At 43.6% G+C, this 22,486-nt stretch overlaps 1 protein-coding gene across 2 annotated transcripts in view; it reads left to right on the forward strand.

Moving 5' to 3' along the window:
* ash1l (ash1 (absent, small, or homeotic)-like (Drosophila)) overlaps window positions 1-22,486 on the forward strand; it is a 208,409-nt gene that overhangs the window by 141,770 nt on the left and 44,153 nt on the right. For both annotated transcript variants that reach the window (XM_048620459.1, XM_048620460.1), the window contains exons 8-15: window positions 3,898-3,971; window positions 12,120-12,165; window positions 13,725-13,833; window positions 15,765-15,971; window positions 17,249-17,395; window positions 18,617-18,725; window positions 20,578-20,739; window positions 21,765-21,859. In XM_048620459.1, coding sequence (XP_048476416.1) covers window positions 3,898-3,971; window positions 12,120-12,165; window positions 13,725-13,833; window positions 15,765-15,971; window positions 17,249-17,395; window positions 18,617-18,725; window positions 20,578-20,739; window positions 21,765-21,859 — 949 coding nt within the window. The remainder of the gene's footprint in view (window positions 1-3,897; window positions 3,972-12,119; window positions 12,166-13,724; window positions 13,834-15,764; window positions 15,972-17,248; window positions 17,396-18,616; window positions 18,726-20,577; window positions 20,740-21,764; window positions 21,860-22,486) is intronic.

Here is a 22,486-nt window from a genome sequence, read left to right on the forward strand (position 1 = left end):
AGAATGCTATTAGCTGCAAGGCATGTCAAGGAATTGAGCTTGACAGAACTCATGTGGTGATTTTTCTCCTTGAGTAACTGAAGTGAGTTGTATGGCTGATGAAGCACCATCCAGCGCAGGGCCGATACTCTTGTCCATCCTGTACAATCAAAGTCCATTCTTCATCACCAGCTATGTTTTTGGAATTGAATTCAGCTCTGAAAGTGTTGACTTTGAGGGTTGTATATGAGGAAAATAATGTCAGAAAGTATAAAATGGATGAAGACGTCTTAATGCCAACACTGCGTGAATTTTCCATAGTTGCACTCCCAGCCGACAAAGTTAAATGTTTTAACAATAAAGTGATCTGCAGAGTGGCTGCAAGTGCCCCTGGTGATTCAGTGTACAGCATATAAAAAGTTGATGGAATTCAGCTCTTAGCTATTTGAACCTTGGAGAGCAATAGCATGCATGCAAGAACAATCCAGCAAACGCTTCTGTAGTGATAGCTGGTTCCTCTGTTTTACATGTAGTTTCACAACACTGTTGCTCAGAGCCCTAAAAATGGCACTTGCATATCTTCACCAGATCACGAACAGTCTTCTGATCAACTAGATCAAGCAGATGGAACCTCTCATCGAACATCTCATCCAAAGCATGACACTCCTGACAATGAAGCATTCCCTCAGCACTAGACAAAACAGTGACTTTAAATTCAATACTGAGTTTGACCCTATAGAGGCAAGAACGTGCCCAAGGAGTGGCACGCTCGGTTGGAGTGTCTGATTTCTTGCATTGCCAAATCTGTAATTTAAAACTTAACATGTTGTACCCTAAAGCATTGCCAGTACGTAGGAGCAATTGGATGCGTTCAAGGAAGGCTTGGGTTGTAGAATCATAAGGAAATTCCTCTCTCTGGGATGTAGGTTCCGGTTAGTTGGTGATATGTTTTAACCTATTTTCCTGCTTAGAGGAATATGTGACAGACCTTAGCAAAATTGCTTCCACTAAGCCTTCAGGGCAAAGATAGAAAATTTTCTGGAAATGCTATGGGACAGAGTCCAGCATGAAGGAGGAACTGAAGGAAATCCTTACTTGTCAGAAAATGGTTTTGGGGAAATTGATGAGATTAAAACCCAAGTCCCCAGGGCCTGATGCTGTGCATCCCAGAGTACATAAGGAAGTGGCCCTGGAAATAGTACATGGATTGGTGATCATTTTCCAGCATTCTGAAGATGTTGGAAGAGTTCTAGTATACTGGAGGGTAGCTAATGTAACCCCACTTCTTTTTTAAAAAAAGAAGGGAGGAAATAGGGAATTTTAGGCTCATTAGCTTGACGTTGGTGGGGAAAATGCTGGAGTTAATCATTTTAAGGATATAATAACTCAGTATTGGAAAGCAGTGACAAAATCGGTCCTAGTCAGCATGGATTCACTAAAGGGAAATCATCCTTGGCAAGTCTTCTGGAAATTTTTGACGATGTGTCCAGGAGAGTAGACAAGGGTGAATCAGTAAATGTGTATCTGGACTTTGGAAAGACTTTTGACAAGTTTCCACACAAGAGATTAGTAAGGAAAATTAAAGCTCATGGTATCGGAAGTGATGTATTGACGTGGGTAGAGAACTGGTTGGCAGACAGAAAGCAGCGATTTGGAAAAACTGGCCCTTTTCAGAGTGACAGGCTGTGACAAGTGGGGTGCTGCAGCGTTCAGTGCTGGGATCCCAGCTGTTACAATATACGTTAACAATTTGGATGAAGGATTTGAATGCAATATCTCCAAATTTGCAGATGACATTAAGCTGGGTGGCCATATGTGCTGTGAGGCGGATGCTGAGAGATGGGGGCATGGTGGTTCAGTGGTTAGCACTGCTGCCTGTCAGCACCAGGGACCCAGGTTCAATTCCGGCCTCGAGTGACTGTCTGTGTGGAGTTTGCACACCTCCCTTGTCTATGTGGCTTCCCTCCCACAGTCCAAAGATGTGCAGGTCAGGTAAGGTGGATAGGCCATGATATGGTATCCAGGGATGTGCAGGGCAGTTGGGTAAGCCATGGGAAATGCAGGGTTACAGGGATAGGGTAGGGAGGGGTGGGTCTGGGTGGCATGCCATTCAAAGGGTTGGTGTGGAGTCGATGGGTCGAAATGCCTGCTTCCACACTGTAGGGATTTTATGATTCTATGAGGCTGCAGGGTGACTTGGACAGACTGACTGACTGAGTGGGAAAATACTTGGCAAATGCAGGATAAATGTGTAGTTATCCATTTTGGTGGCAAAAACAGGAAGGCAGATTATCATCTGAATGGTGGCAGTTGAGAAGGTGAGGTGCAGTGAGACCTGGGTGTTATGGTAGAACAGTCACTGAAGTTGGCATGCAGGAGCAGCAGGCAGTGAGGAAAGCTAATGGCAAGCGGATTTAAGTATTGGAGTAAGGATGTCTTGCTGCAGTTATACAGGGCCTTGGTGAGGCCACACCTTGTGTATTGTGTGTAGTTTTGGTCTCCTAATCGGAGGAGGGACATTCTTGCTTTTAAGGGAGTCCAGCGGAGGTTCACCAGACTGATTCCTGGGGTGGCAGGACTGACATGAGGAAATAGTGGATCGATTGGGATTGTATTTGCTGGAATTTAGAAGAATGAGGGGGGATCTCATAGAAACATATAAAATCCTGATGGGACTGGACAGGCTAGATGTGGAAAGAATGTTCCTGATGTTGGGGAAGGCCAGAATTAAAGGTCACAGTCCAAGAATAAGGGGTAAGCCATTCAGGACTGAGATGAAGAAGAATTTCTTCACTCAGGAGAGTTGTGAACCTGTGGAATTCTCTCCCACAGGAAGCTGTTGGGGCCAGTTTGTTAGATATATTCACGAGGGAGCTGGACATGACCCTTTTGGCTAAAGGGCTCAAGGAGTATGGGAAGAGGGTGGGAATGAGATACTGAGACTGCGTGATCATATTGAATGGTGATGCAGGCTCAAAAGGCTGAATGGCCTACTCCTGCAACTATTTTCTATGACACTACCAGAACGCAATAAGATTCAGTAAGGAATCTTTTTAAGGGACTGAAGCACTGTGAAAGTTGCAGCCAAAACTATCGTCTGGGCTGAGGCTGGGACTTTGAGCTGGACACCTCGGGCATTACTTCCCCTTTCCAGGGTAGGACAGCAGTGATTACCCGGTGTGACCCCTTCCACCACTTCCCTGAATTTGGACAGGAAGGCAGTGTTTTGCATTCCTGAGGGGGAGCACAGGAAACAAAATTAGAGGTGTTAAGGCAGCAATAAGACTGTGCCCTATTTTCGTATTGTTTGCTATTCCACCACCCAAATCTCTGCATGATTGAAGTGGGGACCCCATGTCCCAGCCCCTCCCTCTGGTGCTTGAGGCTCTATCATACTGGATACAGTAACAAACCAGCTTGTCATTGAATTAACCTTCACCCCGCCACCAGTGCTCCTACTGAGACTCATGTTCTAACCATACAGGAAATTGTTCTGAAGGAGAGTCATTTGTCTCTGTTTGTCCACAAATGTTCCAGACCTGCTGAGTTTCTCCAGTAGTTTGTTTTTACTTAGGAAGCTGGGGGACAGGTTGTGACTCAGGAAAGATGGGGATAGCTGCAGCATGATTTTAGTCCATTTGTCTGTTTTGAGCTTTAAACGTGATGTGTCAGGCATTCATATGGAAGAATTATCTGTGCTTCAGTGAAGCAAACTAATTAGAGGCTCATATGGAACATCAACACTGCAAGGCATTTGTGGTGAATGACCAGTTTCTATGCTGTCCGTTCTCATGTGAAAATGTATATATAGTTATACATGTGGTAACAGCAGTCATGGTTGAACAGTGTTAGATGTGGTTGATGGCTGTTTTGTTTCTTCCTGTGTCTGTCCTAAATATCCATGTCTTTGTTTTGCAGGCAAGTATTTGAGGCAGAAGCGGATAGATTTTCAATTACCATATGATATCCTGTGGCAATGGAAACACAATCAGGTGTGTAAACTGTAATTGGTGTGTCATGTAAATTCAGTAAGGCAGAACTAACAACTTGCATTCTATAGTACACTGAAAATGGTGAAACATCCCCAAGGTACTCAAGATCATCAAAAATTATTTGGATCGGAGCCACATTAAAAAAAAATTAGGGACAGGTGACCAAAGACTTGGTTAAAGACATCATCTCAAAGAGGTGAGAAATAGAGGGGTTTAGAGGGAGAATTCCACTGCTTAGGGCCGAGAGAGCTGATGGCACAGTCAGTAGTGGAGGAGTGAGGGAAATCAGAAGTTGAACCCAAAATTGAAGGAGTGCAGATCACAAAGGGTTTATCATGCTAGCGTAGAAAAGGATGAGGTCGAGAAGGGATGTGAAAAGAAGGATGATAATTGTAAAATTGAAGGCTGTTCTGAACACTGAAGTAGCAGTAGTCAGTGATGTTCAGCTTCAGTGAAACCCATTTGACTTGTGCAGCTCTGTTTTCCGGCCAAGAGCTTTCAGCAATCAGCATTCCTGTTGTACACCACTTTGGCCCAGCCTGACTAACCGGTTATGTTCTAGTTCACTGCCTTCAAAGGGTGGACTGTTCCATTTCATGTAAATGTAGCCAGTCACCTTTCTTAGACTCAGTAGCAAGAAATGGTCTGGGGTAACGAACTGCACAGCCACTCACATCTCTTCTGTCGTCTTCCCAAAGAGACACACCCCCACCTCCCAACATCACTCCCAACCATAGCTACCTTATACACTTTGTTTCTCTTGGATTGTGGGAATATGGACAAGTAGCAACAATTTATTTTTATAGACAGAAAGAAGTTTGAGGTTTCAGTCACCATTAGCAAGATCTTGACGGTTGAAGAATTGATTCAAGTTGGTGCAAAAATACTGCAGTGCTCATACTGAAATTGAGAGCATTGATACCAATGTACTGATAGTAGTTGACCATAATTCATTAACTCATAGCTCCCAACCCAAGAGCAGACCTGTCCCCACCAGTACTGTCCCCCAATATTTATAGTGGCAGACCTGTCCTCACCAGCACTGTACCCTGGTGTTATACACCGACAGACATATCCCACCAGTACTGTGTACCCCACTGATATACACTGACAGACATATCCCCACCAATCCTGTACTCATGTTATACAGTGACAGATGTCCCCACCAGTACTGTACTCCAGTGTTATACACTATCAGACTTGACCCAGTGTTGCAAATCTCATTCATTTCTCCAGACACAGTCCACGTTTCAAAGAACAGAATCTATAATGCTCTGTCAGTTTATTTCTGTTTCAGTTTGTACTGGATAAGAATTTGACCTACCCAATCACACCTTCTAAAATTGCAGTTTGATGCTGTAATGGGTGTTAAAGGAGCCATGTGATACACTGGTTGAGATCAGAATAAAGGCTTGGATTTTTCTTAAATCCTGCAGCTGCTAAGATATCAGTAACCCTAATATATCACACGCTGCTCCATTCACCAAAGGAAAGTAATTTATGTCGTGTTTGGCTTTCTGCTATAGCTGATTTTTTAAGAGAACAACTGGGTCAGTACAAGGTTATTTTTCACTTGAACAGTTCATTCATTTTGAAAGTGTTTTTTTTGCCTGTGACAAATGTTGAACAAAAAATGAAAAATAATCTGATTGAAGAAACATGGACCAAAATTCCATTTAAAAACTGTGATTGTCCCAGTAGATTGAAAGTGGAGGAGGGAAAGGTTCTGGCAGGAAAGTGGGTGTTTATCCTAATCATAGCCCACCAGAAACTTGGCTCCAGCCATTCATGATACGAAGTCCCCAGGAATTAGGCATAGATTGTTTTGAAGATAAAATGTAATTAAATCACTCGAGTTAATTGGGGGTACTTTTAGAAGTCAGCCAAGGAAAATGTCCAAAATCACAGATGATTAAATCCTTTCAGTAGCGACTGGATAAGCTCCTCATTGGACTTGGTAAGACCATGAAGAGTAGTTCAGTTCTCTGCTTGAGCACCCTCGCTGGAGGGAGACCGCAAAATAGCGCACTTCAGTAGCTGAAGTGACTGGTCTGATGGCCCCTTGCAGTTCTGGTCTTGGTAAAATGGGGGATCTGTATCTAGGGCAATCCCTGTATAGAAGAGAAAAGAGGCTGGTGGTCTATAATCAACAGGAACCGATGTGTACTCATCCAGACGAGATGAGCAAATTGTTTATATCACATCTAATCAATCTCTGAGGGCACCCAAAAACACATCAATTGATTAATAACTAAAATGGAGTCAGTGTTGTTAGGAAGTCAAAAATGGCAACTATTGCTGTTGGTGGTAACTGATGAGGATGGTCAGTTGATGTGTTTTGTCGTGTGTTTGGTAGGGTTGGACGCAGGCAGCTGGGTTATCACACTGAACTGGCAGGCGTGACCTCATTTCAGACAGCAAACAACTCCATCGTTATCACATAGGCTTTAAACCCCATCTGAAATGACGAGAAATATGTGAAGGCAAATGAACTAATTGCAGATAAAGTTGCCACGCCTTTGCTGCTTAACGGTTTTCAAGTTATCTTTTCCCTTTGTGTTAGTGTAGTGATAACTGCACTGTATCTCCCAAGTGTTAAAACATTTAAACAGTTTAGGTACAGAATAAAGCACCTTCTAAGAGGTCTCCATCAAATTCTCCTGGGGCAAGTGGAGCTTCTTCTGTATTGTCCCCATTAAACATTCCTAGGACAGGGACAGCACAGGGTCAGATTTAGAGTAAAGGTCCCTCTGCACTGTCCAACACTAACCCTCCCAGGATTTTTTTTTTTTTCTTTGTGACTCGGTATTTTGTCCTGTTACCAGGATCAACATCCTAGAATCAATGTTGTGCAATGTGAGTTCCACAACACACACCCTTTTGCTGTAGACATCAGCTGACCTACCCATAATTTAACACACATGTCAGTTTTTTTTTTTGGAAAAGTATTATGCTGAGTTGGTTCCAAGTTTACTCTTTTCACACAAAACTTTGTTGACTAGCTGAGGGGGAAAAGCTTTCATCCAACAGGTCTGCATTGCATTCACAGGCTACATTTTACATTCAGGAGCAGAATGGAACTGTCTGTACCAGGAATGTCAGTCCCATTTGAAGAGTTGCCTGGCAGACTTAGCTCCAAGTAGCTGCTGTTAACAACCACACGGAACAGTGACTCTGCCTGCTGTCCCCTGAGTAGCTAACCCAGCATTGATACACAGCCGTCAAGTCCAGTACTGACTACAAGTTGAACCCTTGGGCCCAAGATGATTTCTATCCCTCCTACAAGTTTATTTTAGGAAGCAATGAAAAATTTTAGCACCTCAGTAGACTGCACAGATTTTTTTTTATTCATTCATGGGATGAGGGCATCACTGGCTAGGCAGTATTTATTGTCCATCCCTAATTACCTAGAGGCCAGTTTAGAGTCAACAACATTGCTGTGGGTCTGGAGTCACATGTCGGCCAGACCAGTTAAGGATGGCAGTTTCCTTCCCTAAAGGACATTAATGAACCAAATGTTTTTTTTCCCAACAAGTGACAGTGGATTCATGGTCATTAGACTCTTCTTTCCAGATATTTATTGAGTTCAAATTCCACCATCTCGTGGCGGGATTTGAACTCCAGTCTCCAGAATGTTATCATGGTCTCTGGGTTAACAGTCCAGCAATAATACCACTAGGCCATCGCCTCCCCCTATAATGTCAGGGGAGCGTTTATTAAGTAACTTGTGATAATGCAGGAGTGTAAGTTGTTGTGTTTTATGGTATCTTCTTCATAATTTCTGTTACATATCTTCAACCCCAATGGATGGCTCATATGAACATATAAATCAGGAGCGGGAGTAGGCCATTCAGCCCTTTTTAAGCCTGTACTGCCAGCCACTAAGTTAACAGCTGCTCTGATTGTAACATCAAATTCACATTCGCACCCATCACCGATTAGGATTTCAACCTCTTACTTAACATGAATCAATCTACCTCTACCTTTTGCCTCATCTCAGTTTTAAGTGAATGACCCCTTGATTTTTGAGCAGTAACTCTAATTCTTTAGGTTCCTCCATGAGAAGAAACACCCTCTCTATGTCTTCCCTGTCAAGTCCTCACAGGATCTTTGTGTGTTGCAAACCTAGCCTATCCAACCTTCCCTCTTAAGACAACCTGTCCATTCCAGGTATTATTCTAATCTGGTAAACCTTCTTTGAGCTGCCTCCAATGCATTAATGTGTTAAAGATGCTTATTGCAAACATTGGGTTTGGCTCAATAGGTTCATTCTTCTATCTGTAACCTCTTCCAGCCCTAAAACACTCTGTTTTCATAATCCCTTGTGATGAGCTCAGGTTTTAAAGTCATCACTGTACAGCCACCTGGGTCCCAAGCTGTGGAATCCCCTCCCTAAACCTGAATCTCACATTCGTCCTTTAAAGACACACTGAGAAGCCTCCTTAAGATGCTCTTTGACTAAGCTTTTATTCTTGTATCTTTTTGGCTTGGTGTTAAATTTTATCTGGTAATCGCTCCTGTGAAGAGCCCTGGAATGTTGTATCCCATTAAATATGTTTCAAAAGGAAGTTGTTGCTGTTGAGGTCTGAGCTTTACAGAACGATCACGATTGAATCCTGTCGCAGCTAGACAGCCCCTATTGTACTGTAATTTGGCCACCATGTTTGGTCATAGTGGCCCCATCCTAGGTACTGCACATATTAACTGTACATGCTTCTAGTTGGTATCCAATTACCCCAGCTGCAAGGGCTGTGGGCTGCAGAGTGACAACAGAAGGGACTTGCACCATTGGTCTGCTGGAACTTAACTGTTATGCCCTTGAAGAAGCACTCTCAGCACTGGAGGAATTAGTGTCATAGAGTTGTACAGCATGAAAACAGATCCTTTGGTCCAACTTGTCCATGCCAATCAGATATTCTAAACTCGTCTAGTCCCATTTGCCAGCATTTCGTCCATATCCCTCTAAACTCTTCCTATTCATATACCCATCCAGATGCTTTTCAAATGTTGTAATTGTACCAGCCTCCTCCACCTCCTTTGGCAGCTCGTTCCATACAATTCTTGTCCCCAGTGAGCTGGAAGCCAGCAAAGTGTTGGCACCTTCATGGAGGAAAAGACCTATTGTAATATTCAAACGAACCTTGCTATACTTCAGTAGATCTGACACGTGCAATGTTATATTGAAAAAAATTGGAGGTTTATTTCACAATGCGGCATTTATTTTCACATTTGCTGTGTTGTCTGCTGTTTGAAGGGGAATGGAGTCAAGTTTACCAAACCATAACGAGATAATAACTGAGGATATTAAAAACATTATTTTGCAGCATGGGCAATCCCCACCAGCGGAAGGATAGAAACAAACACAGGGGAGCACCGTTCATTTCTTTTTGGCAGAATATTCTTTCCTCTGTTTTGAATTGCTGAAAGTTGCCATTGACTTAATGGGAAAGTACAGACCCTGAAGTTTTAACTGTTGCCCTCATCTCTCTGATGTAAAGCGCCCCCACACTAGCTGAAATCTGAGATGTTTCCAGCAGCTGTGCACTTTTCAGGCAGCTGCATGTGTAGGGTTTCAGTTTTGGTGAAAAATTTCTGCTGTGTTCCTCAAAGAGTTAACTAGGCTTTGTCTTTGTGCAGAACTGGGACCTCTGTGCAATTGAAGTGAATAATAAACACACCAGGACAGGAAGGTCAAAGCTTCGTTTCAGTCGACAGGTTTCTCAGTTGTTAATGTTTTTGACTCCATTCTGTGCTGTACAGCTGCCCATTGATCATTTCTCTTTTCCCCTTAGACAACCCCTGCTCCACTTTCTATCTGGAAGTTGGGAAATGTATATGGCACAAACAGTGCTCTCCTATTCTTTCTTTCACTTTCACACACGCGCACCCACACTTAGTTTTGCACTTAAAAATCACAGGAATCAAACTGCTGGAATGGAACCCACTACTTCGTCCACCTCACCCCTCAGATTGTTTCACTTCAAGCCAGTAGAAGGGACAAATAGGAAAGAAATCTTTTCAAGCACAGCTACCCCTCTATGTTCTTTTGGTGCTGTCTTATCATTTTCTCATAATTCATTGGGCCAGTGGAAGGGTTAACAGTCTAATTATGGTTCTGAAATATCACCACAAAAATACACTACAAATGCCCATGTAAGGACAGTAGTACTGTGAAAGCTGCTTATTAAGTTTCTTTTGGTGCCATGCCCAGTATTTTGCAGCAATATCACTCTCTTTTGGGCTACCCCTTTGAGATTTAAAATGTACAGCCAGTCCAACTGAGAATTTTTTTCCCTGTTGTGTTTTTCTTGGCACAGTCTACAGAGTGGAATGTATTTTTCACTTGCAAAAAAAAAGTAACTGTTTCTCCAAAGTTTGAACAAAGAAAAACTTGTTCTTCTGTCTGGGAGGATTGGAACTACTAGGGTGATGGGTGTTGTAGTTATATCTGCACACTTGGTCATCACCAAACTGCTAGTGAGAGGAGAGCAACTCCTTGTCTGATTCCTCCTCATCCTGAGCTCTTGTATTGTCTAGACACCATAGTACAGGATAGGAGAGTGCTGCATGCTCAGGCGCAGCCGAAAACAGAAAAGGGAAACCGTTCCTCTCTGCTTGCCACCTAGCCCAGTTGGATCAAGGCATAGTCAGAGGCAAGTGTGCCATGTGAGCTCAGAGACAGCTGGTCTGTATTTGACTAGGTCACTCCCAGCATCACCAAGGATACGGCAACTAAACTTTTAGCCGAACCTTGGAGAGAGAGCAATACACACTCCTTGGATATTAATCTGGACTGACCGGAGAACGGCATTGCTGGTTTGTGCTGCTTACCCACTTCCAGAATTTTTTTTTGTTTCAGCTGTTGGCGTGTCTAATTGGGTGAATTTATCCTGTGGCATGTAACTGAGCCATATAGGGAAGGAAAAGACCAGGTTCCATCTCCCAGCCTTTGCTGGATGACTAGATCTTGGTTGGTGCAGCAACACTGGGAGAACAAAATTTAACCTCTGTATTCTAAGGTTGTACGAATTGATCATGGTTCTCTAACCCGCAATCCAGCCCACTGAGTTTTTTACTGCTTAGTGGCCAAGGACGGAAAGCATCTCGCTTCCTTGGGATCCTACCCACTAAGATTCTCCAGGCTGCAACTATGGGACAGGGAATCCCCTGGATCCCTTGCAGTCAGAGGGCTTGAGGGGGTTACTTGTTCATTAATTCACACGTTGGAGTCACTTTTATGTACAAAATAACTGCTGTGAGAAATTCATGGATTTTAGTCATGTTCATAATTATTAAATACCTTTATAAGTAATTAAGGTAGTATATAACGTGCTCTAAAGGTCCCACGGCAGCTTGTTTTGTTACAATCTTCAGGTTCCCTGCACCTTCAGCCCGCAAACTATAACTGCTCACAGCCATTTTTTTGCTGTTCAAACAGACCCTGACCCTACGCACCTGGACTGGCTGACATTTTGAACCTTTGTTTGCTAACTGAGAGTTTCTTTGGGCACTCCAATTTCACTCCAGTAGCACAGTGTTTTTTTATTTTGTGACGCTCTTCGTTGTTTCAAAATACTAGCCACAGCAGAGCCATACAGGTATATCTAACTGTGTTAAACTGTAGTCAATCAGAATGGTTTTATGTAGTAACCCTTGCAGTTTCTTAGCTGATCTTCAGAGTGTGGCAACCATTTGATGAAGTTGGCGAAGGTCTTTTGATGAAACGTTGAGGTTGCCTTTGCACCGTGGACAATGGAGTAATGCTGCAACCTCCAGCCCCATTAGTTTACATCTCCAGTCAGTGTCCTAAGTTCTCTGCCATATTAATAAGAGTTTGGAGGCACACTTGCCCAAGACTGTGTATACAGCACAGTTAGGAACCTACAATTCACAACTTAAACTCTGAGTGATGTGCCAAACAATGAGCAGAAAGAGCAGTGGAATTCTGTGCTACCATCCTACTGCATTCTGAAGGCAGTGTGTAATTCTGCACCCCAAGATTATATTGCATTATAATGTAACAAAAGAACAGTTCCTGCTCACCCTCCATATAAAGATGTGCAGAATTCCTGTTTTCCAAGTATGTGTACACGATAGTGTCTTTGATTATAACTTGCTAATTTGCATTCTCTCTTTTCCGTTTTTAAGCTTTACAAAAAGCCTGACGTTCCACTCTATAAAAAGATCCGATCAAGTAAGGCACTTTCCATTCCTCTGCAGTCTCCTTACTATTCCTTTTTTAAAAATTACTGTATTACTCTTTTCTTTCACGTTTGGAACTTGATCTGTTTTATACTAAATTCATTTTGATTTTTGCACTTATATTTTGGTACAAGTGTTAGAGCGTGCATTGCGCAGGGTGGATGAGTTTGACTGAGTGTCCAAGCTCTTGGCCTCAATCCGTAAAAGGGCAGGAGTTCTGTAGTGTTTGCCTGCTGTTTAACTGTCTGCTGGGCTTTAGCCGTGACAGCATGGTGATTTCATTCAGGGGGCACTGGAGCATCTTGTACACATCCTTACAATGCAAAAATGGTTCGGTCCACTCTTGGGTTGTTCCCACGTGTTGTCTGCCATAGTTTAGTTGGTAGAACAGACTGTGGAAGTGGTCCCTGCAAAGCAGATCCTTCTCACTCACCTTTGGTTAGTGCTGCACTGGGGGTCCTAGTCAGCCCAAGGATGAGGAAGGGGATTCAATGATTCTGTTGTTGTTCATTGCTGCAGGTGCCTTCTCCTATGGCATTTCAGCAGGTGTTGAATGATTGAATGAGTATTTAAATAGAAACAATGTGCAGGGAAAAGGCCATGATTGGGTTAAAATGCTTAAACAACTGATGGGCTGAATGGCCTCCTTCTGCACCACAGCTATTCTGTGATGCAAGTTCCACACAATGTGTGAGAACAGGATCAGGCAAGGCTGTGCTGTTTCTTCTCCTGTTCCAGCCCATGCCACCCCAGTCACTGCTTACTCAATGCTCCCACATTCCAGCTCACCACCCAGGCAAGTTAGCAGGCAGCAAGAGTTAGCCCCTTCAGCATGTGGTAGCAAAGAGATTAAAGATTGGCATCAGCCCACTGCTGGATTTTGCATCAAGAGGGCTGCACCTGTTTGCGTGAGAATGTGTGTGGGCAGCTCTCAGGCTAATGGAATCTCAGCTGTCGGTTTTCTGTCAGCATGGTTTAATGTTTGCTTGTTGACAGCAAGCTGGTGACTGGGGGTCTTTGAACAAAACGCAGTTTGAGCAGGCTCAAGCTGCACTTGCAGTGACACAACGGAATCTCAAAATGAAGGAAACTTGTGACGATTGTTATAAATGCACATCCTGATGAAGCATAAGCCCTGCGAGAGCTGGTTATCTGCACTAGATACCAAACAAAGTCCTATAGAAAGCTTTGCAGAGATGCCTGTTCTGGTTGGTATGCCAGCTCGTTGCCTCATAGAGATGGTCAAGATGGCCAGTTGCCTGGATGCAGAATGGCCTTGGCTACGAATCACTGGTTTCTCCCCCACCCCAGCCTGGAAAAACTGCCAGTAAAAAGGGTCATTGTGGTCTAAGACAAGACTAAGATCCTCCTTAATGTGGAAGACTATACAGTACAGAACGTAATGGATAGCTACTCTAGGGCATATGGTCAAGGAATAGTTTGTACGGATGGTACGTTGTTTCAGTCTGGGTGGCTTATTTGAACGTATTTAGGAATCTGCTCTCAGTGTTAGGCTATATATAACCAAGAATCATATTGTTCTTTTTATAGATGTGTTTGTTGATGTTAAACCTCTCTCTGGGTGTGAGCCCACAACTTGCAACTGTAAGAGGCCAGTAGACCCTACGGAAAAAAGCTGTATGGAAGACTGCCTGAACAGGTATGCTAGTATGTGCAAAAGCCTCCCAAGTAAGCATCCTGCTTGCAGCTAACCTGGAGATCTGTTGAGAATACTGTTGTTTCATCCCTGTTTAATGACACAGATTCATCTGACGAAGGAGCAGTTCTCCAAACGTTTGTGATTTCAAATAAAACTGGTGGTACGTGATTTCTGACTTTGGCCACCCCCAATCCAACACCGGCACCTCCACATAATGACACTATCCAGACAGACTGGGCGAAGATGCTGCCAAACAGGGGCATCTGTTGACTGTCCTGCAATATTCTGATCTTGGTAATGGGAGGCTGAAAGTCAGGGAGACTTTATTGCATTGACTGGATTTACGTATCTGGTCATGCTTGATCAAAAACCCAAATCCATGTTTGGATGCTGAATGAGGTAGCAAATCGCTGAGCCCAAACCAGCAGCAATACCTCAGGATAATCTTCCTGATCTCTGGCAACTTGGCAGGGCCCAGCTGCTGGACAAGGGACAGAGCTGAGAAAAGTATGGCTGGGTTTATTCTCCTGATGGGTGGTATTTCAGAGGAATGCACAGCTTGCCATCAACTGCCAAAGCTCCATGTTGGCCAGGAGCGGCACAGCTACAATCACTAATCTGCTGACTCAGCTCCTCTCAACCAAAATAAAAATGGGAACCTTTGTTAACCTCACTGCTGCTATACTATGGAGGACGTTGGCCATGGATTCCTGTTCGCATCAGGTACGAGCAGAGTCAGTGAAGCCATCCCAGGCAAATGATGCACACTGTTATGTGAAGGATTTGGGTGACACTGAATCTTACTGCTGTGGATTTTGTTATCTCAAGCTCCCCACAGTGTTGTCTTATGCTTTGACCAGCTGGACATGAGGTGCAGCATCCTTACATGAAAGGAGAGGAGCCATGCCCTGGTAACTGGGAAATGGCAGCTGCCCAAGCTCGTTTTACCACTTGGCTCCTTGCTGTGCTGTGTTGATGTGCATTTGAAGCTATTTGATGCAAACTCATTAGCAGCTCTTGGCAGTTTGCCTAAAAGCTGTGCACTGATGTTTTTCCTCATTTTATTAATTATAATCTGAAGATTTGAGCTGTAATAAAACAGGAAGCCCAGTGTGCCGCATGTTCTGGGAAACAGATGCATAGTCAGCCTTCCAATCTCGATTCATGAGAACTGACAATAGGGTCTGTGCCTCTCCATCAATTTCAACTTGTTGAACAGCTAGGCAATTGCCACAGATTATGTATATTTGTCAAGGTCAGGGATGTCATTGTCGTTAACCAGAACACTCTTCAATTCAAGTACCCATTGTTAGTATAAAATGCCCCCAGGACAGGTACAGTGCAGGGTTAGATTCAGAGTAAAGCTCTCTCTACACTGTTCCCCATCAAACTCTCCCAGGACAGGGTCAGCACAGTGTTAGAGCAAAGCTACCTGTACCCACTAAATGGGGATGAGCAGTCAGTTGCTCCCTACCATTTTAAGCCCTTACAGCTACATTTCTCCAGGGTAAGAGGTCTCTTTAAAATGCTGATAGATGTCTGAATACTGCGTTAGCTTCAGTATTGCTTGCTGCTAGTTTTGTCATCAAGCAATCTGCACTGTCTTTCAGGAACAGCGTGCCTTACTGTAATTGCAGTCGGTGAAATGTGTGGGCTTTTGGCGAGTACATTCCCTGAATGGTGAATGCTACAATTGAAGAATGACCCACTCCATGTTTGTGGATCTGTTAAAATCTAAAGTGCTAGCCCATCTTTTTTCTGACCCTGACCAAGCAGCTGTACATTTCCAGCTTTCCCTGAAAGCAAAACAGTGTTGTTGTCTGCTGTGTTGCTGTTGGTTTGGATTCTGCCTAACACAGTGACTGAATTATTTCATGAGACTTTAGTCCCTTGTGATGTTAAGTGCAGCTGATCCCCTCTCTTTGTTGCAGGATGATCTTTGCAGAGTGTGCCCCAAACACCTGTCCCTGTGATGAGCGTTGCTGTAACCAGAGGATCCAGAGGCATGAGTGGGTGCAGTGCCTGGAGAGGTTTCGAGCAGAAGGCAAAGGCTGGGGCATTCGCACCAAGGAAGCTCTGAAAGCTGGGCAATTCATCATCGAATATCTGGGGGAGGTGGTCAGTGAGCAAGAGTTCAGGTAAGCAGACCTTCCATATTCCTTCTATGTTGCAAGGAAACTAGATATCCCCAAAACTCTGCTCGATTTCTTGACAGAATCCAATTTCCACAATTTCTGGTCATTATTTATTGAGAGCAGTGAACATATGTGAAATAGTGCCAGAGGTTGGGCTTTTTTTTTGGCAGCAGACCTCTTGTAGTTCTGGGGCAGTTGAGGAGTATGTTGTGGTTGGCTGCAGAGCTGAACAACTACAATTCACAGTAAAGGTGTAAGGTACAGATCATTGCAAACCAGACACAATCTCCCTTACCATCCGTTTGGCAAAGACAAGTGAGAAATACAGAATGAATATTTTACCCCATTGATTTTGCCACTAAATGGTTCAGACTCCTGGTTGCATCCAATCGCCTCTACTATCCTGGAAAAAGGAAAATGCCCATTTACACAACCTGCACAAAATGTATCTGTTACAGTGCAAAGATCAGAGCAGGATTTTGTCACTGCTGTCAGTCTCTGCAATGTTGGGTACTGCCCCTACATCCTTGTCATTTAATACCATTTACCCAATGAATATTCCTTTGGCAGAGGTTTGCAAAAATATAATATTTGTATTCATTGTTTCTCCATGGGCTCTTGGAAACAAAAGGAAAGGACTCCAATTTCCAGTAGCATCTTTCACTTCTTTAGGATGTCCCGGACTATGAAACCATCAAAGCACTTTTTGAAATGCAGTCATTATGTAGGCACATACTGCAGTCCATGTGTGCACAGTATTTTTGAGGGCATAATTTTAAAGTAAAAGGGGGTAAGTTTAAAGGAGATGTGAGAAGCAAGTTTTTTACGTAGCAAATGGTAATTGCCTGGAATGCGCAGCCAAAGGTGATGGTGAAGGCAGATACAATAGCAACATCTATGAGGCAACATGACAGATACATGAATGGGCAAGGAAAAGAGGGATATGGACTGCTTAGAGGCAAAAGGCTTTTAGTTTAGAAAGGCATCGTACATCCGCACACTCTTGTTGGGCCAAAGGGCCTGTTCTTGTGCTGTGCTGTGCTGTGATTCCAAGAAGCACAACTAAAGTAACAGCCATGACTGTGTTGGTGGTGTGTGTGAGGACTATGTGGGTAGTGGTCTAGGCACTGAGAGGAGCTTTGGGGTTGTCTTCAAACTGCCACTAGATGTTTAACAATCACCTGAAAAGTTGACTCCATTGAAATGGAGTTTGAACCCTCAGCCTTGTGACCCAGACAGAGCAGAGTAGACTGTTGAATATTTTCTGTAATCTTCCCTAGAAACCGAATGATAGAACAATACCAGAACCACAATGATCATTACTGCTTGAACCTGGACAGTGGAATGGTGATCGACAGTTACCGCATGGGGAATGAAGCTCGTTTTATCAATCACAGCTGCAGTCCTAACTGTGAAATGCAAAAATGGTAAGAAGCAGAAGCTAATGTACATCGAATGTAGTGCACACAGTGTTTACAAGTGGGTTTCTGGCTAAAAGCGCTGTGCAGTGTTAGCAATAAACTTGTCAACCTGCCTGGTAACCTGGTTAGGTAAAAAATGTAGCTGTCAGAACTACATGCCTAATAAATGTTTTGATGTTCTGTGGAAGCATGAAGTGCACTGGTTGAGAACAAGTAAGAATCACCCCCCCACCACACACACACAACTTAAGTAATCAATTTGCTTTTTCTTAACTCTTCTTCAGAATGTTCCCAGTGCTTTGCATACAGTAAATGGAGCAGTAACTGTCTGGGTAAACATGATAATGGTTTTCGTCTGCTTTGTCTGGTCTGATTTGATGTAGAATGTTTGCTTTTCTCAAATAGTGCCAGAAAACCTTTAACATTGACATGACGGGATAGATTGTAGCCTGGTGTAATTGCCAACATTAAAACCTCTTGTCCACCCCAACCCTATACTGTTGTTGAACTGAACAGTAGCACCCTTGACAATGAAATACACTCCTGCAGTTATGGTCTAGAAGTTCCATAGACTGCTTTGCTAACATACTGTCAGAGCTGGGCTCTGCCTTGGCCCAAAACCATGTGACAGCTTCATCCATCCAAGACCGTCCAGACTGCGCTGTCAAGATCCAAATCAACTAAAGTGTTTCTATTTGCTGTATTGGAGCTACTCTGAAGAAGGAAGTTAAAGAATCATCTCTGGGATTGATTACATTACTTTATTTAGGGTTTTAGACCTCACGAAGGGAATCACCAGAACTAAATATACTCCTTTGGTCATCATGTGTTTGCACAAGAGTACAGATAATTTTGCAGTCAAGCCCCACCATGTTATTGAGACTAGTTCTCAATGCAGAATACAAGAAGAGCTTCTCTCGAGTTAAACTCAGGATAGTTAATATCAGCAGACATTTTAATTATGGCATCACAGCCGAGGCTAGCCCTACCCTTGGATAGTATTCACAGCCAGGCACCAGATAATTGTAAGGAACAGAACCAAGCCTTTTGAGATTTGTCATCTCTCTGCCCTGGGACATGGAGATTAATTTTTGTACTTCTTGGCCCAGACCTGATCGAAGTGTCGTGCAGATTGAAATTAGAGTTTTGCAGCACTAAGATAAACTGTATAAACCATCATGAATAAACTACCCATTTCATTTTCTGCTCTCCCCCTGTCTGCCCTAGGTCGGTTAATGGTGTTTACAGGATTGGGTTGTTTGCGTTGAAAGATGTAATGGCTGGGACTGAACTGACGTATGACTACAACTTCCATGCATTCAACCTGGAGAAGCAGGTAATGTGGAGAATCTGGCTGGCAGCAGCATTCTGTAGCTATTGACACTCTACCACACCAGACTACTGTCTGCAAGAAGTCATCAAAAATATCTGTTTCACTGCATGGAGCAGAAACCACTATGTAGTTGCATAAAACCCAGTGGTTTGTTTTGTTTTCCCAGCGATAGTACATGCCCCTGAAATATTCCTAGGTAACTTCAACACCGTTTTCTCAGCAAGCCTCATTTGGATCATGTTGGGCTGGTGTTAGGAAACTCATTCTGCGCATTCTTACCAAAAGTTGTGTCATGAATGTTCAGTGACAGTGTTAATAAAAGAAGGACAGTGATGGCCTTTAACATCCTGTGCGTTGGAAACCTACAGTTCTTCGTCCTTTTAACTGACGTGTAATTGCTCAGCTCACAACAGGTGACGCCTACAAGGAATCTGTCTGGTTATTTTTCCTCCCTCCTCTTGTTTTAGGGCTATAGAGGACTGCCTGATTATTACCTTGCCTAATCACGTGACCAATTTGGTCACCTCGGCATTAGACAGTGACAGATTAATCAAGAGGGTTGAAGCCTCAGTAGACTGTTCTTTTGGGTGTCTACTCATACATCTGTACCTACCCTAAGCAGTGTGGATAGAAATGGGGAACTACATCCATGAACACACTGCTGACTGAGTGACACTCCACAATTTGTATCAGTTTCTGAAATCAGCTTAAAGCAATTAGCACATCTGAATAAGTGACAGAAATGGTGTTGAGTTTGCTTCCATATGTTTCCTTATGTTTAAACATGAACAGTACAAATGGCGCAGTAACAGAACACTGTAAATGTTCTCACTTCAGTGTGTCAGATATCATGTTGAACTTCTGTGTTGTTCTGGCTGATAAGTTCATGTCTTCATTATGTTTAAGACTCTCTTTCATTCCCAATGAGTATCAGACCGGAAGACAGCCTTCCACAATATGGAAATACATTGATGATCTCAGTAATTGAAAGGGAAACTGTAATATTGTGCATCAGAGGGGCTGCTCTTATTGGGGCCAGAAATGTTTAGAGAGCTTTACTGAACCTGTGCTGTCCCTGTCCTGGGTGTATTTGATGGGGACAGTGTAAAGGGAGCTTTACTCTGTATCTAACCCTGTGCTGTCACTGTCCTGTAAGTTTGATTGTTGTTGTGAGCATGGACGGAGCTTTACTCTGTATATAACGCTATGGTGTGCCTTTTCTGGGAATATTATTAGGTACAGTGTAGAGGATTTATTGTTTGTTTTAGATCAGGAATTTAACCTGAATAATCAAGGTGATATAGTAAAGCACTCATTACAATGGGTATGATCTGTTACCAGATTGATGTAGGCCAGAAAAGTCACTTTTGCTTCACTGAAAGGCACTGATGTATGACTAGTCACCAGTTAAGATTATAATTTTGTCCGGATGTACGTGGGACTCTGACACAAGCAGAATACTTTGGATGCTGAAATACTCACCAATTCAAGCAGCACCTGTGAATTGAAACCAGAGTTTAAGTTTCAGGTCAGTGCCCTCATCAGACAGGCTCTGAAGAATGCTCATCAACTTGAAACATTAGCTCTGTTTCGCTGTACACATCTTGCTTGACCTGCTGAGTTTCTGTAGGTCTTTTTACACTCTGGACTCCAGAAAGAGCTCGGGGGTTCTTGAAACTCGGCTGGGGAAGCCTTGAATTGAATCTTCCACATTTTTGCCACAGCAGCTGTGATTTGTTTGAATACCACTTGTAGCCGGTAAACCAGGCGCTTGTAGTTTGAAGGGTGAATTCGCCAAGGCAAGGCTAAAATGACTGGCTTTTCAAGCGTTGCTTGGGTGTTTTGTGTGTTGCAGCAAATTTGTAAATGTGGGGCCGAGAAATGTCGTGGCATCATCGGAGGTCGAAGCCAGAGAGTGAATGGATTGCTGAACAAAAATGGCCAGCAGGTGAATGGACAGAAGAAACCAGGCAGATTGAAGGAGAAGAGGAAATCCAAGCACAGATTAAAGAAAAGGGTGAGTTGTGCAAATTAAAGTGGGTGTCGCTGGCTGGGCCAGCATTTGATTCTCATCCCCGATTACTCTTGAACTGAGTGATTTGCTTGGCCATTTTGGGGAGTCGGCCACATTCACTGTGGGTCTGGAGTCACGTGTAAGCCAGACCAGGTAAGGATAGCAACTATCCTTCCGTAAAGGTCACTAGTGATGCAGGACTTCTATGACATTTGCCAATGTTTATGCTTTCTAGATATTTTTCTAATCAACCTGTTCAAAGATGTTATTGCGTTCCTTTGGAGGAGGTGGAACTTGAGCCCACCCTCCTGGCTCAGAGGTAGGGATGCTACCACTGCACCACCAGAGGCTCCACGGAGACTTTTTCTGTTCCAAATTTAATCAGTTGAAACTAAACTAATTGATGGATTTTAGGTCCAATTATAACATCAACCAGCTGCCATAATGGAATTTGAACATGTGACCTCACAGCATTAGCTTGGACCTCTCGGTTACCACTAGGTCGTGGCCTCCCACTCTGTATTTGTTGTCCAGTGCCAGTGTATGTCTTTTATTTTCTCTATGCTTCTCTTTCCCTCTGTCTTGGAGGGACTGTCTCATGGTCTTTTGCACTATTGACTAATTCCTTCCATGAGGCTTGGCAGTGATGTAAGGGCACATTGCCACAGAGTTTGATTCTCTCCTTGTCTATCATCCATATTCCCTGTCGGAAACTCTGCCTAGCGATTAGGAGCAGGAATCCTGACTGTCTCCACACCTGATCCTTAACCAAGGAACAGTGAGGCTGAAATCGGATAACTGAGTACATGTTGCAGGCTGGTGGCTAGCTCTGTGTTCACTTTGCCTTGCCAGGGATTGTAGCTTTGCATTGTTCACTCCCGAGAGAGAGAGAGACAGAGACAGAGACAGCTGTGTTTTTTTTTTCCATTTCAAAGATACACATCTCCAGTAGTTGGAGTGTGCCTGCAGTTTAAGGATTGTCAAGAGCAAGTGTATATCTCAACTATGCATTTTGTGTTTCCTCACAGAGGGGGCATGTATCAGAGGAGCCGAGTGAAAATGTCAACAACCCTGCCAAGCTGAGCCAACCTCACCAGATGAAGCCCATGTCCAACAGGGAGAGGTAGGACTTGATGTTCAGCAACAAAGTCTCATGATAAAACTGCCCAGATTCTGCGGAAAGCTTTCTCAATGTCATCAATCGTGGGTTAGTTTGCGAAATGCACTGTGGTGATCCACATCTTCTCCCACACAAAGACTGTCTCCATTTCTCACACCAAGATTTTTCTTAAAAAGGTCCTTCTCTGTTCTATCCAATTCTGTGCTGTTTCACCCTAGTTCGATTGCCTTCAGTGTGTGAAAATCTGGGTTCTGAGTAATTGTTCCGTTAGGAAGTGCATTTTTCTGCAGCCTGAGATCCAGGCAATCAGCTGACAATCGCAGACATCTGTTAAAGATGCTGTCAGACCTGTTCTCCAGTTGTTCGACATTTTGGCATAGAATGTAGTGATACAACAGGGTTTTAGGCCAGTCGGCAAATCATGCCTGTGCCAACTGAGTTGCCTCTTTAATTAGAGCATTTTCTCCTAGCCCTGCAAACTGTTCCTTTCTCATTATGTCATCAGTTACCTTTGGAACCCTGCATTAGGCTCACGCGCCCTCCCTCTCTCCCTAGCTCCCTCTCTCTCCCTTGCTCCCTCTCTCTCCCTTGCTCCCTCTCTCTCCCTCTTCTCCCCCGCCTCTCCCTCTT

This window comes from Rhincodon typus, chromosome 46, assembly GCF_021869965.1.
Source record: "Rhincodon typus isolate 14 chromosome 46, sRhiTyp1.1, whole genome shotgun sequence".
Lineage (NCBI taxonomy): Eukaryota > Metazoa > Chordata > Chondrichthyes > Orectolobiformes > Rhincodontidae > Rhincodon > Rhincodon typus.